The following is a 16,457-nucleotide window of genomic DNA, read 5'->3' as shown; positions in this document are numbered from 1 at the left end:
TGCTTGCTTGCTTGATTTGTTTTAATCTTAAATTGTGTGCGTCCAGGTGCCCTTAAAGGCTAGAAGAGGGAGTCCAAAGAAGGGACTTGATTTGGGAAGCATGACCCTAAGATATCAAGTGACCCTGCTCTGTTCACAGTGAGGGCCCCAGCTGGAGCGCTGACAACCAGATCTGTTGCCATGTGAAAGTAGTTATTTTCCCAAACAACGGACTGTCCTAGTGATGTCATGGGTTCTTCCAGAGGGCCCAGATCCAAATAGTTCTGGTACTGGCATGGCTTCCTGGACCCTAGCTCAAGGTAATGACGCGGTCCAGTTCAGGCGCATAGCCCCAGAGCTCTAGCCATTCAGGAAAGGTTCCCGCATGTTTGCAGGGTCCTGTTTGAAAGCAAGGTCCTCAGGAGGACAGGAGTGCATGGCAAAGCTCACAGGGCGCTAAGCATAGGGTCCACAGCCTCAAAGGAGTGGCATCTCTGATTCAGAAGTGGGACCCTTGAGTGTGGTGGTGCCTGGGTCTGAGTGAACATTCTGAGTGAGTCGGGCCCGGCAGGAGAGCAGCGAGTGACCTCCCTGTGCCTTCTTGCATGGCAGAAATCTAATCCTCATTCCTGGGACCTCATGTCATGGCCTTGACCCAGCTTCCCGGCAGTTCAATGAGCCAAGCTTTCTCCGTGTCCCTCTTTCTTCAAAGGAAGGCTGTAGGCTGATGAGGTCATGGGCATGAAATCTTCCCTTTACTCAAAGACAGTGGGAGCCTGCCTGAGGCTGACTGGCTGTGCGGCCTCAAGAGTACCTGCAGCTAGCAGTGGTGTCGTTAGCTATGTATGCCTTGAACGTGGATGGACCATCAGTACTCGGATCACGTGACTGTCCCTAACATACAAAGGAGGAAAATGAGGGATAGACCTTGGGAGAATCAAGGAGTCCCCAAACCAAGGCATATCCAGGCCCAGGTACCATGTCTTGCAGTCAGCAGCTCTGTAGGCCTTGAGTGCTCCTATGGGCTCTGAGTGCTCCTAGGGTGTGGTGGTCTAAGTAACAATGGCTGCCATAGGCCCATATATTAGAATGCTTAGTCATCGGGAATAGAACTGTTTGAAAGGATTAGAAGGATTAGGAGGTGCTGCCTTGTAGGGTGGACTTGAGGTTTCAAAGCCCATGCTGGGCCCAGTCTTTCTGGCCTGCAGCTCAGGATGTAGCTCAGATAAGCCCCAGCACCTCTTAAACCAGAAGCAATCCCCCAATTAAGTGCCTTTTTCTGTAAGAATTGCCTTGGTTGTGGCTGGAGAGATGGCTCAGCAGTTATGAGGACTGGCTGTTCTCTCCTGAGTTCCATTCTCAGCAACCACATGGTGGCTCACAACCATCTGTAAGGGGATCTGATGCCTTCTTCTGGTGTGTTTGAAGACAGCTACAGTATACTCATATACATTAAATAAGTAAGTAAATCATTAAAAAATATTGATTTGGTCCTGGTGTCTCTTCACAGCATTAGAACACTGAGACATGGGGGCTCAAGTACTCTCAGACTCTAAGTGCTCCTGAAGGCTCTGGGTGCTCCCGTAGGATCTGAGTGCTCTCCTGAGGGGTCGGAGGGATCTGAGGGATCTAAGTGCTCCCTCAGGCTCTGAGTGCTCCTGGAGGGTCTGGGGGCTCTCCTGAGGGATCTGGATGCTCCTGTAGGCTTTATGTGCTGTGGAGCACTCTATATTCTAACTAGAAGTCCTCACTAGCTTCAGATGTCCGAGTCCTTGTTTTCCTAGGGATTCTGGGATATGATTCTTGGGGTGCCTTGTGGCCATCCCCTGCATGACAGGAGGATCTCTTGAGTGTCTGGTGTGCTCCAGTCTCTGTGTGTTATGCTGGTGGCTGTCCCTCTTCCTGCTCACTTTGTGGCCCCACGGTGGCTTTAGAATACTCTGCCAGTGTTTTGTCTTCCCTCTCTATGTTCTGATTGCTTTGGTCAGAGGGTGGTTGTCAGGCTGCTAACAGGAGATGGGGACAGTAGAGTTAGGGACATTTCCACACACACACCCCCAGACACTGTAGCTAAATCTGTGTTCTCTCAGCATCTGCCTCTTCCCTGGTCTCTGGAAGCTGGTGGTGGTCAGGATGCCCTGTTGTTGCTAGCACCTAGGATCTCCACAGCTCACCTCCACCAGCTGGATACCCTTGAAGCTGGCCCCCAGTTGGAGACTTATTAGACTCCCAGCTCCCTAGCTGGAAGATCTTTCCTCTTGGAACACCAATTATGCCACTGACCCCAGAATGACCAGGTTAGGCACAATTCAGCAATGCTGAGAACCATGTGTCTCTCTCTACTCCAGGATTCCCCCACTCACACTCGCCCAGGGATGTGTGGCCTTTCTAACTCCCTTTTTCTTTCTTTCTTTTTCTTTTTCTTTTTGGTTTTTTGAGACAGGGTTTCTCTGTGTAGCTCTGGATGTCCTGGAACTTACTCTGTAGACCAGGCTGGCCTCAAACTCAGAAATCCACCTGCCTCTGCTTCCCAAGTGCTGGGATTAAAGGCGTGCACCACCACCACCTAGCCAACTCCCTTTTTCTGATTAAAGTCAGTGTCACTCTTTCAGCCTTTGCCTTTGGAAAGCCCTAGGATTGCATGCTCAGGGAAACACTATAGGACATCCCCCATGGTATAGAGTCCTCAATTGTTTTCATGGGATAAGAGCTACATCCTGATCTGCAGGCCAATAGAGACTGGGCCTGGCATGAGAGACTTTTGAAACCGTAAAGCCTACTTGTAGTAACATACTTTCTCTAACAACCATACCTCCTAATCCTTCTAATCCTTTCAAACAGTTCTACTCCCTGATGACTAAGCATTCATATAGATGAGCCTATGGGGCCAACTCTTATTCAAACCCCCAACATCATGGGAGCATTTAGAACCCAGGCATGAGTTCTGTCCTCTTAGAAGTAACATCTCTACCCCCCTGCCCTATTTGATCTCTGAGTTGGCTCAATGGTCCCAAAGACAGGCATGAAGTCAGGTCTGGGAGCAAAGTGAATCCGGACTTGCAAAGTCAGGGCAGAGCCTGGAGTCCTGTCCTCAGAACTCAGTAGTGTCAAGAACCAGTCTGAGCCCCTGGGCTGGTCCTAGAGAAGAAGTCTGCACTCAGTGTGAGCTGGGGGCCACTCAAGCCTCGTTGGGCTAGTAGCTGGTGTTGGCCAGACCAACTCCCAACCTACAGTCTAGGTCCTCAGCAGTCTGTAGCAGACAGAGCATGCTGCTCACACACAGTGATAGTTCTTTATTGTTTGTCTGGTTACAAATCTGGTGCCTCGTCTGGAGGAGAGCAAGAGGGCAAAGGGACAGAGATGTGGAGACTGAAAAATGCATGACCTCATGAGACCACGGTCTGAGTCATGTTAAATCATATCATGATTGGCAGGAGAGTCCATCAGATGTTAGCTCCACCCCATCTCAGCATATCCCCGGAAGCAAGCTTTTGACACACCCCAGGGCCATCCCCAGAATCCCTGCAGACCAGGGTGAGGGATCAGGTGTGAGATACCCCGAATATCAAACATTAACTCATTTATCAGATGACCTGCATATCTGATTTTAGTCATAACAGTAGCAAAATTATCGTTATGAAGTAACAATGAAGACAGTGTTATGGTCGAAAGTGACTACAACATGAGGAACTGTCTTAGCACTGGGCAGCTTGGGAACCGATCTCCTAGAGAATCCTCTACCGTCTCACTCTCCTGCCCTGAACCGCATCCCCTGCCTTCCTAGCCTCTCTTCAGGGGCCGCTTTCCTGGTGTCAGAGGTACCCATGGTGGAGCAGAGCCACCTTCCTCCCAGAAGCAGCTATGTAAACACAGTGCCAACACACAGAGGCTAGAGATGGGGAGAGCCCAGCCTTCATCCAGCCACCCCATGTGGGGCGAATGTGGAATCTGAGGAAAGAGGGGAGAGAGGAAGCTGTGGACATGGTCAAAGAGCATGGCATGGCCTGCTCTAGGCTGGGCCTCCAAGCTTGAGGCCCTGGCTCAATGTTGGGGTATTCCATTTTAACTCCCCATTTGCACAGCTCCCCACTCCCCCCAAACCACGGTAGGTAGAGCAAGAAGAACTGCCACCACGGGGCCTGTTTTCCCTGAGGGTATAGTCCAGGACCCCTTAGCTTCTTTCTCTGGGGTCTTCAGGGACAGCAGAGCCCTCTCCTCCACTGTGTGAGCTGAGTGTCAGGGTCTCGCTTGCTCTTACAACTGGTGACAAAGTTGCTAGCCCCAGAGCTGTGTCATCTGATACTGAGCCCAGCCCATGCCTTGGAGGGGGCAGCAACTCACAGTAGACAGAGGACACACATGGGGGGGGGTGGCATTGTGCAGGACAATGAGGAGCAGAGCCAGGAACTCCTCCCTCCCTAGTGCTCCTGAGGGGCAGTGGGGATGAAGGGCTGTGTCCATTTGGAGACATCCAGAAAGATGGTAGAGGCCCCATGGTACAGCCAGAGACGGGGTAGAGAGCCATGGCGGGCCCAGGCATCTCTTACAGTGTCGTAGGCCTCCATCTCCACATGGTAGTCTCCATCCATGCCTTGCCAGCGGCCACCCGTCACATACAGCAGGTCACCCAGAGGCACTAATGCACCGTTCTCATGTAGGCTGTGTTGAGATTGCACCTGTGGATGACAATGGAAGGGTGGAAACAAGGATGTCCTTGGTGTTAGCATTCTGTCTAAACTCCACCTCATGTTACCTGGCAACAGCCAGATAGGCCTGGCCCACTATAAAAGGGGCTTCGGGCCCCTCCTCTTTCTCTTATTCTGCTTCCTGCTTGTTTCTCTCTTACCCTCTTGGGCTCTTCCCTCTTCCCTTCTCCCTCTCCCCACATGGCCGGCCTCTACTTCTGTACTCTCTCCCTCCCTCTGCCTTTCTTTGCCTCCACTATCCTCTTAACTCCCTTCCCCATGCCCTGAATAAACTCTATTCTATACTATACCATCATATGTCTGGTCCCTCAGGGTGCTGAGACAGCCCCTCCCCCATAGAACATATATCTTATATTTCTTTATCTTTTCATAATCACAACACTTGGTGGGGCTGGGGACCACTACCTGACCCTGAATCCCAAAGCTCATCACTGCTCACTGTGGCTCTATCAGGTTCTCTTTACCAGCGAGGCCCTGGTCTCTCTCCAGCCTACATCTAACAGGATGGCTCCTTCAGGCCCTGGAGTCACAGAATCCAAGTAGGTTGCTGAGGTCTGAGTCCAGAGCTGCCTCCAATGGGGTGTGGGTTGAGCCTTGGCCCCCCCCTGCATCTCTCTTCGAGGAGACAGATGCACCAGAAAAGGCTGGTGCTGCCTCCACGTGAAGGTGGCCGCAAGTAGCCGCCCTGCCTGCGGGCCCGATAAAGTCCAAGTAGGACCCATACTCCTAGGAGCCTGGCCCAGCTGTGGCTCAGCTGGGAGGCTCAAGGAAGAGCACCTTGGCAGGGCTTGCTCTGTACCCTCTTGGCTACTATAACGGGGCTTCCGGTCAGTGGGACATCGAAGCTAGAGGGCAGCTGTGGGCAAGAGGATGCAGTGGGGCTGCCATCACCAGGCTGACTGGTGGGTGGCTGGGGGGCAAAGGGGGCACCATTTCATCAGGGACTAAGAATCTTGAGGTAGGTGGACTGACCCAGAGCATCCAGCCTAGAACTAAGGAGAAAGGCCAGGGCTCTGGGCCCCCTGGGCTGGCATCTGGGCATTCTCAATTCCCACCCTTTCCTGGTCCTGAAGAACAGGGCAAGGTAGAATGGTCCTGGGGAGACAGCTACTCCTCACTCTAAGTGCAGGATCCACCTGCTTGGCTTGATCCTTCCAGAGTGGGACACTGACTACCTCCTGGCTAACAAGTGATTCTCACTTTCTGTCCATGGCTGTCCCAGAGGTGCTCAGCGCTAAGCATGGAGTAGATCCCAGAGAAGGAAGACAAGAGCTCAAGGGAAGTGACCTGACTGACCCACAGTCATTGTCTGTGTCTCCATCACCACTGACACAGTGGCTGCTCTATAGTCTAGAGAGAGCCTGAAGGCTTGCCTTGGCTCTCTGTTGGCCTCTCTGGCACTCCTCCACACACCTCCGTTCTATTGCATCTCTGAGGTGTCAGGAGTCCAGCAAAGCTCCACCAGGGAACAACGGAGGGAGACCTGGGATGGCTCACCTTCTGCCACAGGTTGGCCCCAGGATCATACACATAGACTTTCTTAGTGTTGTCACCGATGAGATACAGGGCTCCATTGAGAGCTGCACAGCGTGGAGAGGACAGGTACTTGGGCAGGAAAGGTGAAGCGATGACACTCCACGCATCTGCAGAGCACATGCATAAATGATGTCACCAGGAGGTGGGGACACCTCCACCCCGAAGCTTCCAGAAACACAGCACACTCTGCCAATGGATTAAGCCCAGGGCAGTGTGCCTCTCTGCCTTGCCTACCTCTCTCACTGAGGTATAGCAGGCAGGAGGGAGGGGGCTTTGATCTGGCCACTATGCCACCTCATTCCCACAGGCTGCTGGGAGCCCCTGAGCCTCTGCATCTGTCCAGCCCCCATTTCCACATGGTGGACAGGTAGCTCTCTTCTGCCAAGTCCAGAAACCATGGCCTCCCTCCAACTGCTAGACCTTGTCACCTCAGGAATACAGGCTACCAGGGAGGTGGCCTTCCTACCTGTCACAGGGCTGTAGCACTGGAGAGCCAGCATGTTGTACTTGCAGGCACTGGAGCCCACCAGGTAGAGGCGGCCTTGGCAGCCAGCAGCTGAGAAGTTGCTGACATACTTGGGCGCCGGGCCGACGGGAGCCCAACTGTCCGTGTAGGGATCATAGCGCTCTACCTCCACTGCGTCCAGGGCGGTGCCTGTGAGAGGATGTCTTAACTGGCAGTATCAGGGCACTGGGGTCTAGGCATAGGTCTGGGGGTTCAGAGGCGGCAAGTATGGCTCTAGAGCCCCAGAAAGTGAGGGTGAATGGAGGAGGTAGGACCTTGGGATTCTGTGACCTGGGTCCTGTTGATAGGCAGCAGGGCTTATCCAAGACCACACCAAGAGGTGGGATGCAGGTGGGATGCTGAGCACTGGTCCCTCGGGCCAGTTCTGGGAGAGCAGGTTGTAAGGCATAAGACTATGGTGTAATCCCCCAAGGGGAATGGGTATTCCATAATTGAGAACTTATTATGGGACACATGTTTCCTAGCCTAAGCTTCTGTGAGACCCTGGGGTCCCCATGGTGCCTGGGACTTAGAGAGTAGGTATGTTCTTTGCTTTCTGGTCAGAAACACAGCAATTCTTTGAGAAGGGGGCCCCCCCCCCATCTATTAGACACTAGAAGTGGCTTCCAGGCTGCCCGTGAGTCTTATTTTAATATTCATAACTGGCACCGGGTTGTCCGGATGATGACGCGTGAAGCCGGTAGCAACGCAGAGGTCGCTGTGGGTCAGTCACCTCAGAGGCTTGCAGTGACCCTGAACTGAGGGCTGAGTCCCTAGTTTCTGTGTGTGTGTGATCATTCTGGCTGGCCTGGAGGCTCTGAGTCCTCCAGGATAGGAAACCAGGGGCTGGCTAGTTCCTGGCTACCCGGGATGCCCCAGCCAGGGGTTCTGAGAACTATCAGCATTGGGCTCACTGACCCCTAAAGGCAGAGAGATCTCCCTAGTAGCATCCAGTGATGACCTGGGGTGGGGGACCTGTGGCTCTAGGAATAAGGGGTATGTATGGTGCTAGGGAGGACAGTCTCACCACCGATGGCATAGATCTCTCCATTCAGCGCTGTACTGGCATGGTTCGTACGGGCCTTCAGCATGGGTGCCACAGGCTTCCAGATAGCTTCCTTCAGTGGGAAGCACCAGGCCTGGGTGGTCGACCAGGTATCTGTTTTGGTGCCCCGTGAGCCACCTGTCAGAGAGAAGTTCAGTATACACAGTGGTGGCTCCTAGCACCTGTCAGTGGACTCTGCTTTTTAAACTTATTCATCTGTTTTAAAATTATTTCGGTTTTTACTTGTTTTTGAGTCAGGCTGGCCCCGAGCTTGCTATATATAGGCAAGGATGTCCCTCAGTTTCTGACCCTCCCATCTCTACCTCTGGAGATCCGTCACTTTCAGAGGTGTAGAAAGGGCTGGAAGGTCTTAGGAGACCTCCAAGGATCCTATTGGGTGGGAGAGTTGATGTGAGGGCCCCGTCTTCTATCAAGTCAATCAGGATGTCCCTAGGAGCTCTGGGCCACACACCTGTGACGTAAACATCACTGTTGAGTGCTGCCAGGGAGAAGCCCCACTTGTGGTAATCAGGGAAGTCCGGGAGTGCCATCCACTGCCCTGGAGAGGAGAGAGAGGCAGGGGGTCAGAGTGGTTATGCCATTGTCTTGGTGTCTTTTTCAGGAACTGGCTGTAGAAACGTCCCCCTCACTAGCAGTGACAAAAAAGGGTGATGACGGTAGAGTCAGCCTGGAGTATCCTGCTCATTATACTCCCCCACAGTACCAGGCTGGGGGCCCAGCCTAGACAAGTGTAGCCCAGGATCTGCAGGCTCTTGTCATTCTGACCTGAAGCTCACTGCACTGACCCGAAGGTAGCAACTGTGTGTGGGCATGACTAGTAGGTAGTAACACACTCGTTCACTCCTCCATTCATGTGTCTATCCCAAGCCTCTCTCCATTTCCAAGGCAGTCAAGGGATACAGAGAGTGAGATACCAGCCTTGCAGCAGTAGAGTGAAGTCCAAGTCCTGCCTTGTGTGTGCCAGTTGTGTGAATTTAGACAAGGTCCAGCCTTGGTTTCCCTGTCTATAGAATGGGGATGAACTGGGCCAGAGAGATGATTCAGCCAGCAACAGCACTTGCCATGGAGGTTGATGGTCTGATCTCTGGATGCCAAGTGATAGGAGACTGACCGACTCCCACGAGTTGTCCTGATTCCCACCTGTGCACCATGGCACACATTCCTCCCTCCCATATCAATAAATAAGTGTAAAACACAAATTTAAAAAGGCATGAGATGAATGATGCATGGGACACGCCCACCACGGTGGGTGTTAAGCCGTTCTCACTGTGAGGGACAGAGTGATGGGGAATGTTTGGAATGAAACCATCATGAGACCATAGGCGTGGGAAACTTGAATCCTGTGAATGGACACTCCTTGCAAGTGTTTGTGGGAGACAAGGCTTTGGGGAAGTCCCCTGGACTGTTGACTGTTTATGACACTTTGGGAACATGTAGAATTCTAGGTCTCCTGGTGAGTCGAGAGCCTGGCAACCATGGGTAGGAACGAAGTGTCCCCTGATTCATGTCTGTGTCACCCCAGGATGAGGATGGCGCAGCAATCGGCAGGCCACTGTTGCCAGCCAGCTGCTCTCTCCTGACGTCAACTCCAAATCCCCACTATAAGCCTCTGACCTGGACCTCTGGCCTTGGTCTTCCTCCAGCCCGCCAGAGCTGATGCGGTGGTGCTGGCGACCTGCCTCGGCCCTGGAGACAACCGGCCCTCATCAGCACTTTCCCAAGAGCTCTCCTGGGGAGAGGGCCTACGGGGTGCCCAACTACCCCTTCCCCAGGCTCCCTTACAACCATGGAGGGGAGGCATGAGGAACCCATTTCACAGATGAGAAAAATCAAGACATATCTAGGGAGGCTAGATGACTTGTTCCAGGGCTAAACTGGATCCCAATTTGAGCTGACCCAGAAAACCCAAACTCTCACTCCTGGGCTGTTTGCACCCTCTTATTTTCCCCTAGAGCCTTGGTTCCTACACTGGATGCATAGGGCAGGAGAACCTAGAGCAATTGATGGGCTAGGAAGACATTTACCCATAATAGTACTATCTGGGCTGGGTCCTTTGGTCCCAGCAAAAAACCTAAGAAAAACCAGAGGTGGAGCTCCTACCAGAGGGAAGTGGACTGACAGTATTCCCACCCTCCTCCCTATGGCCACCAGGCTCCTCTGCAATTCTGGTAAGATCCAAAACTCAACCTTATGGAGGCAGGGCCCCCCTTCACTGGACACCTGACTGCCTGTACCCCAAGGTGGTGCATGGCTCATGTCCAGGACAAACATGGCAGGTACTTACTGGCCTTGGTGTTGTAGAAAGCAAAGTTCCCAGTGTGGTGGCTGGGTTCCTCACCACCGTCCTCGTCCTCCTCCAGCGCCCGTCCTCCAACGACCACCAGCACCTCCTGCATCTTCTGTGGGAGGCCAGGAAGCTCCTGTGGACAGGAGCCAGGTCAGAGCGGCTAGCTGTTGTCTGTCTAGCCTGAGGGTCACGTGTAGTCTTCTCTCAGTGCCTGTGCTTGAGGCTAGGTGGGCTTTGGTATGTGTGCACACATGCATGTGTGTATGCATCTGTGAGTACCTGTGCATGCATGTCTGCATAGGCTGGACATAGTGGTGCACATCCCCACACCATTCAAACCCCCACCCCATCCACACCCCACCTGGTCCACACCCCCACCCTGTCCACACCCCCACCCCATGGTGAGCTATGTCTCTCACTAGTCACAAAGCGCTTTCTCAAGTGCTCTTGAGTACCCTTGGAGAACCAGGCCTGTCACTCTCTTAGGACCTGCCTGCTGCCAGCATGAGCAGAGATGGAATTCCATACAGGTTCAGCTAGAACCTCTCAGGAGCACTTGGTGACAGCTTCCAGATCCCACAGTGCCCACCCCAATGCAGCTATCCATCATTCTGGATGGTTTTCCTTCATCTTCCTCCTTTCAACTCCTGTCTCCTCTAAGGCCTAGCTCCTCCAGGGAGTCCTTCCTGACTGCCAGCCTGTGCCCGATGCCCCTAGCACCCTCCCAGTGGTGGCCTTTCCACCGTGTAGAAAGGGTCTGCTTTTTTGTTTGTTTTTTGCTTTTGGAGACAGGTAGCCTTGGCCACCTGAAACTCACTCTGTAGACCAGGCTAGCCTCAAATTCAGAGATTCATCTACCTCTAACTCCCAAGTGCTGGCATTAAAGGTGCGTGCCACCACGTGCCCAGCAGTGATGGGCTTCTTAAAGGTAGAGACACTTCTAGGCTCCTCCCCCTGGGCCTCAGATCATGGCACCCTTGAGAGATGGATGATGATGCTCTGTCAGAGGACCAGCCTTCAGAAGGGAGCCATGCAAGATGGGGCATGTTGGCGCTCTTTTCTCTCCATTCAGGTGGGGGCTCAGGGGCTTCCCCTCCACTTCTTAGGTGGAAGTCCCTGGCCTCTCACTCACCTCACTGTGGCCCTGGGACAGGGCCTCCTGACACGCCTCTGACTCCTGGATCAGTGGCTCCGTGGCGAGCAACTGTTGCACGCAGGGCCTAGGCACGGCATCCAGGTGCACTAGGCTGAGGAGCTCGGGCAGGTGGGCAGCCCGGTCCTGGGGGTCATGGCGCACCCAGCGCAGCAGGGCCTCGAGCCGACTCTGCTCCGGTTGTACCTGCAGCAGGTCGCTGGCCAGACAGGTAGCCAGCCGGTCTCTTGCCAGCTGCAAGAATTCATCCTCTTGGGCCACCGCCTCAAAGTTCTCCCGCAGGAAAGCCCAGGCTTTGGCAGCTACCCCTAGCAGGCCTTGCTGTTCCCCAAACTCGCAGATGCCCAGACAGTTAGTAGCATCCAGCTGCTGCTGGAGGTATCGGCCGCAGACCTTCTGTACAGTGGGGAAGTTCAGGCGTGAGGCGGAGCGGGTCAGCGCCTCCACGTTAGCCTGAGTGATGGTCAACCGGCCCGTGTACACGAAGTCCACCAGCTGCCCCACCATAGCCGGCTCCACGTCTCGCAGTTCCACACGTGCCAAGAAGCTCTCAGTGAAGTCTCCAGCAAACATGGCATGGAAGTAGGGGCTATTGAGCGCCAGAAGGCTGCGGTGACAGGGCAGCTCCTGGTCCCCGACCAGCAGTGTGACATCGGCCAGCTTGGGCAGGGAGCGCAGACGCTGAAGGCCTTCCAGCATGTCTTGGGCATGTGAAGGCAGATGGAAGTCCAGGTCGTCTAAATTCCTCACCATGATGCAGTGTGCACAGAGACCCCTGTAGCCCACCCTCTTTTCCGGAAGTAGTTCCTGGGGCGCCCCTGAAGACCTAAGTAGAAAAGCAGGGTCATCCATGAGAGCTACAGTCTCGTGCACCTGTGATTCATTGTGTGACTGTCTGGACATCAGCTGTCCTCACCTCTAGCAAGTGCCAGTGAGGGCCACTTTGGACATCCCACATCCTGCTCTATCCCAGGTCCCCAGCCCTGGTAAGGTAAGCAACTGTGGCTTACACTTTATAGGGAGGAAGCTAAGGGCTAGACTACTCATGGCCAGGTAATTAGGGTAACACAGGACCATACAGAGCACACAAACCCTGGGCATCCAATCTTCTACAGTGTAGACCTCCAAGGTTAGGTGTTGCGGGATTTTTCCCATCCAATCACATTAGGGCAGTGGAGGCTTGTGATTGGACAGGAGAAGGAGTTGAGTGAGGAGTGAGGAGTTGAGAAGAGAGAGAGGTCTCAGGAGGAGAGAGAGGACCAGAATGGAGGCTGGCTGTCATGGTGTTATCAAACAGTTAGAATAATTGTGTTAAAACTTTACCAGTATCAATTGGCCCTGAAATTATTGTATTGGCATCTTGTAAATTGTGATTAAATTGATACGTAAATCTTATTGGTTAACTGTAAGCTTAAGAGACTTGTTTCTGTCGGGTAATTAGGTGTTGAGATGGCTAACCAGGGGTGCGTGGGGCGTTGTGTGAAAGCAAGAGGAACTTGGGACGAGGGAGCAGCCGAGAGATGGCCTTGTGGGAGCCTTGTGGCCTAGCAGGGTTGGCAAGTTGGCAGGCTGAGAGACTGAGCAAGTGAGATCACCTGGTTCAGGGTTAGCTCTAGATATTTCCTGCAACAGTTAGGGAACCTCCCTGCTCTAAGAGCCCAAGAGGCATCTCCCTCCCAGGGGCCATGTTGCTGGGCTAGCCACTGGTTTTACTCTACCCCGTTGGTTTTTACTGCCTGTCTGCATGAACTTGCTGGGTGATTGGGTTGACTCTGGTTCAGTCACCCTTGGGGCAGCGCCTATGCACAGGTTCCCAGACCTCTTCCTGTGTTCACACTTGGCCTTGCCACCACTCTGCCAACTGAGTGCTGGTATTTTACAGAGAACCTGATCCACAGAGTTTGAGTCATCAACCCAAGCCCACAGAGCTAAGAAGCAGATGTTGAGGGGCGGGGAGGGGGTTGGGGGTGGCAACTGAATTCAGAGCCTGGCTTGCAACCATAGAACTCAAAATATAACCACAGCAGCTTCCCATCCTGTTGAGTGCACAGCCTGTCAGCAGATTCCACTTCTAGACCTAACCTTAAGAATGTCTGGTATTTTGCCCTAAGAAAACTGCCAAAGATAACAGTCACTGGTCACAGTGGGGCACACCTACAATCCCAAAGCTGAGGCAGGAGGCTTACCAGTAAGTTCAAGGTCTGCTTGGGTTACAGAGTGAGACCTTATAAAAGAAAAAAAAAAATTTTTTTTTCTTTTTTAGAAAGAAGGCTCAGCGGTTAAGAGCACTGACTGCTCTTCCAGAGGTCATGAGTTCAAATCCCAGCAACTACATGGTGGCTCACAATCATCCATAATGAGAAACAAATAAAGAACCTATGGGCTGGAGAGGGGGGGGGCGGGACCGGAGTAAGAGGGTGAAAGGGAAGGGGGTGGGGGTGGGGGAAAAAAAAGGGAATTAAGGGAAGAAAAAGCATGAAGGGGGAGGGGGAGGGACAACGCTAAGGAGAGATGGGAGGGTATACACAGAGTCCCTCACAGCTGAAAGCCGCACAGTGGTAGTGTATTGCCCTCCCAGGGGTCCCTCACACAGTCACCAGTGATAGAGGATTAGCAAGACTGGTGGATTCCTAGAACACAGGGACATCAAAGGATGAGCACTATCCAGTGAACTGGCAAACCACAGGGCCTGCGGCTTGGGGCTGGTTGGGCACTTGAGACCCACACCCCCATCCCCATGCCCTCTCCTTCCTACAGCACAGGGACCTACCTAAGCATCTACTCAGGAGGATGTTCAAGGAGCAGCCTTGGCTTAGGCCTACAAAGGGAAGCTCAGGACCCTCAAAGCCACCAGGAATCCATTCTGTCTAACCTCTTAGGGAGGCCTCTGGTTGGGGTTATAGTATTTTAGCTGAGGCATGTGCAGGAAGGGCTGTGCCCAAGGCAACACCCACAGGCCTTGCATTCCGGTCACTGCTGGACTCTTTGGCTCATAGCTACAATGGTTCAACCAGGCCTGTGCATGCTGCACGTCTCCAAGGGACCTCAGAGACACCTTCAGACACCTGCTGCCCTGTAGCCCCACGGAGGCTGGAGGGTAAAGTGGGAGTTCAGAGTCTTACCAGGGCATGCTCATGCCAATAGCTTTAATTCAGCCCTGCTAATGCAGCTCTGACTGCATTCCTGAAGTCCGACTTCTCTCTCTGAGCCCACCCAGCTCCCAGGAGCCCCTTGCCTGTAGACGGCTCTGCTAAGCTTAGCCAGAACTCACCTCCTTATAGAACCCCTGGTCTTACCTGTTAGTAGACTCCCTTAGGGCTCCTTGCTGAGACCATAGACCAAAGGGCAGGACTTAGGCTGAAGTGTGGGCCACAAAGGAGACCTGCTGGGCTGGGCTAGGCTGGGCTGGGCAGACCACGTGGGAACTTAGGGGTATTTTTAGCTTCTGTATGGGTGAAAGGGGGGGAGGAGTGAGGTCACAGCTCTTCGAAGACTGTCTCCTTTGAAAAGCTACACTGTCTCTATCACACAGGAGGTCTCTGGGTTACAGTAGGGGCAGTAGGGAACTTGGACAAGTTGGTGCTTTGATTCATCCCGGGCAGTTAGGCTGAGGTGGGGGAGCCGAGAATGTAAGACAGACACATGCAGGGTGGAGACAGCAGGAGTCTGTACTGGGGTCTGTCGGGCCATAGAAGGTTGCTCAGGACCTTCTTGTACTGCTTCATGCTGAACTGACAGGGACCCAGATAGCCATGGTCCCTCTGTGGAATGGGACAACATGGCGCCTGAGAGGGTGATGTCTCTTGGGCTCTTGGAGCAGGGAGGTTCCCTAACTGTTGTGGGACATATCTAGAGCTAGCTCTGCACTTGCTCTGGGCTTGCACTTAACAGCTTGCACTTGTTGCTTACTTATCTTGAGTAAGCACAGGTTGGTCAGCCTAGTCTCAAAGCTTGGGGTCCATGGTGAAAGTGGGTGAGACTTCAGGGGTAAAGGCTGTGCTCAGGGCATGGACAGGCTCCCTGACACCTGGGTGTGCAGGTGGGAGAGCCTGGGGTTCTCTCTACATAACAAACAAAGCCTTGGCCTTGGGCTGCCCTGGTGTTTCCCTCCTTCCTGGGTGCTCCAGGCAGCGGAGAAATAGGGTCATCTAAAAATAAAGCAGCTGAAGTTTGTAATCTTCCATGCAGTGTGTGGTTCATGGGGACACACTTCACAGACAGAGTCTAGGTTACTGATGCCACCCAACGTCAGGTTGTGCCAGGGAACTGAGGAGGGCGAGAGCCAAGCTTCCCAGGTAAGGGGGATCTTAGTCAGTTTCTATTCCTGCACAAAACATGACCAGGAAGCAAGTTGGGGAGGAAAGGGTTTCTACCTTCACCAATGACCTTCCGTGGCCTCTCACAGTGCCGAGCTCAGCTGCTCTTCATGACCCCTTCATGCCTCCAAAACCAGTACCAACTGGATGACTCTTACACATTACCAAGTCCAGCCACAGCCCAAGGTACAACCTTGGCTATCTCTGGAACACAGCCTCTGTACTCTCAGAAAACACTTCCCAGAAGATGTCACCTCAATGATGCTCTTAATCTCTTCTTAATCACCGCTAATTTCTTAGCTCCAGGTAACCAGCATCAATTGTCCCAGTAATACAAAGGTTTCACTTTACTAGTTCTGGTATCTTGTTAATCACAGCTGATTCTTCAGTCCCAGCTAACCAGAACTACAGAATCTTCCCAATCAAAACAGCAATGGCCCTGATAAGAGTCTTTAATCTTCCCTCTGAAATTTCACAAGCAAGGCCTCCATCTTCTGCACTGTTCTCAACATTATCTTCCAAGCGCCTTCAGAACACCCCACAGAGCTCTTAACACCGAATGGATCTTCTAGCCCAAAATTCCAAAGTCCTTCCACAGTCCTCCCGAAACATGGTCAGGTTGTCATAGGAATACCCCACTATGCTGGTACCAAATTGTCTTAGTCAGAGTTTCTATTCCTGCATAAAACATGGTAACAAGAAGCAAGTTGGGGAGGAAAGTGTTTATTCAGCATACACTTTCATGTTGCTGTTCATCACCAAAGGAAGTCAGAACTGGAATTCAAGCAGGTCAGGAAGCAGGAGCTGATGCAGGGGCCACAGAGGGATGTTACTGGCTTGTTTCCCCTGGCTTGCTCAGCTTGCTTTCTTATAGAACCAAGGACTACCAGCCCAGGGATAGTACCACCC

At 52.9% G+C, this 16,457-nt stretch overlaps 1 protein-coding gene across 1 annotated transcript; it reads right to left on the bottom strand.

Annotated features, from left to right (window-relative positions):
• Positions 1–3,259: 3,259 nt before the first annotated feature.
• Klhl30 (kelch-like 30) lies at positions 3,260–14,591 on the bottom strand. The gene is made up of 8 exons (NM_027551.2): positions 14,529–14,591; positions 11,212–12,058; positions 10,077–10,212; positions 8,244–8,330; positions 7,754–7,909; positions 6,688–6,876; positions 6,183–6,328; positions 3,260–4,655 (listed from the first exon to the last, which is right to left on the bottom strand). Exons 2-8 carry the CDS (start codon positions 11,983–11,985, stop codon positions 4,398–4,400), a joined length of 1,746 nt encoding a protein of 581 aa, NP_081827.1. The 5' UTR covers positions 11,986–12,058; positions 14,529–14,591; the 3' UTR covers positions 3,260–4,397.
• Positions 14,592–16,457: the final 1,866 nt, after the last annotated feature.

Source organism: Mus musculus, chromosome 1 (genome assembly GCF_000001635.26).
Source record: "Mus musculus strain C57BL/6J chromosome 1, GRCm38.p6 C57BL/6J".
Lineage (NCBI taxonomy): Eukaryota > Metazoa > Chordata > Mammalia > Rodentia > Muridae > Mus > Mus musculus.
Note: the sequence above shows the minus strand (reverse complement) of the source record. Positions and strands in the feature narration are given on the sequence as shown.

What these genes read in the sequence shown, in the direction of transcription:
- Klhl30 (NM_027551.2), bottom strand. Translation starts at nt 11,985, where the DNA reads ATGGTGAGGAATTTAGACGACCTGGACTTCCATCTGCCTTCACATGCC. An exon ending in TGTCCCAGGGCCACAGTGAG is followed by an intron (nt 10,213 to 11,211) that starts GTGAGTGAGAGG and finishes TCCTGTCCACAG; the next exon opens with GAGCTTCCTGGCCTCCCACA. An exon ending in CAGTGATGTTTACGTCACAG is followed by an intron (nt 7,910 to 8,243) that starts GTGTGTGGCCCA and finishes TCTCTCTGACAG; the next exon opens with GTGGCTCACGGGGCACCAAA.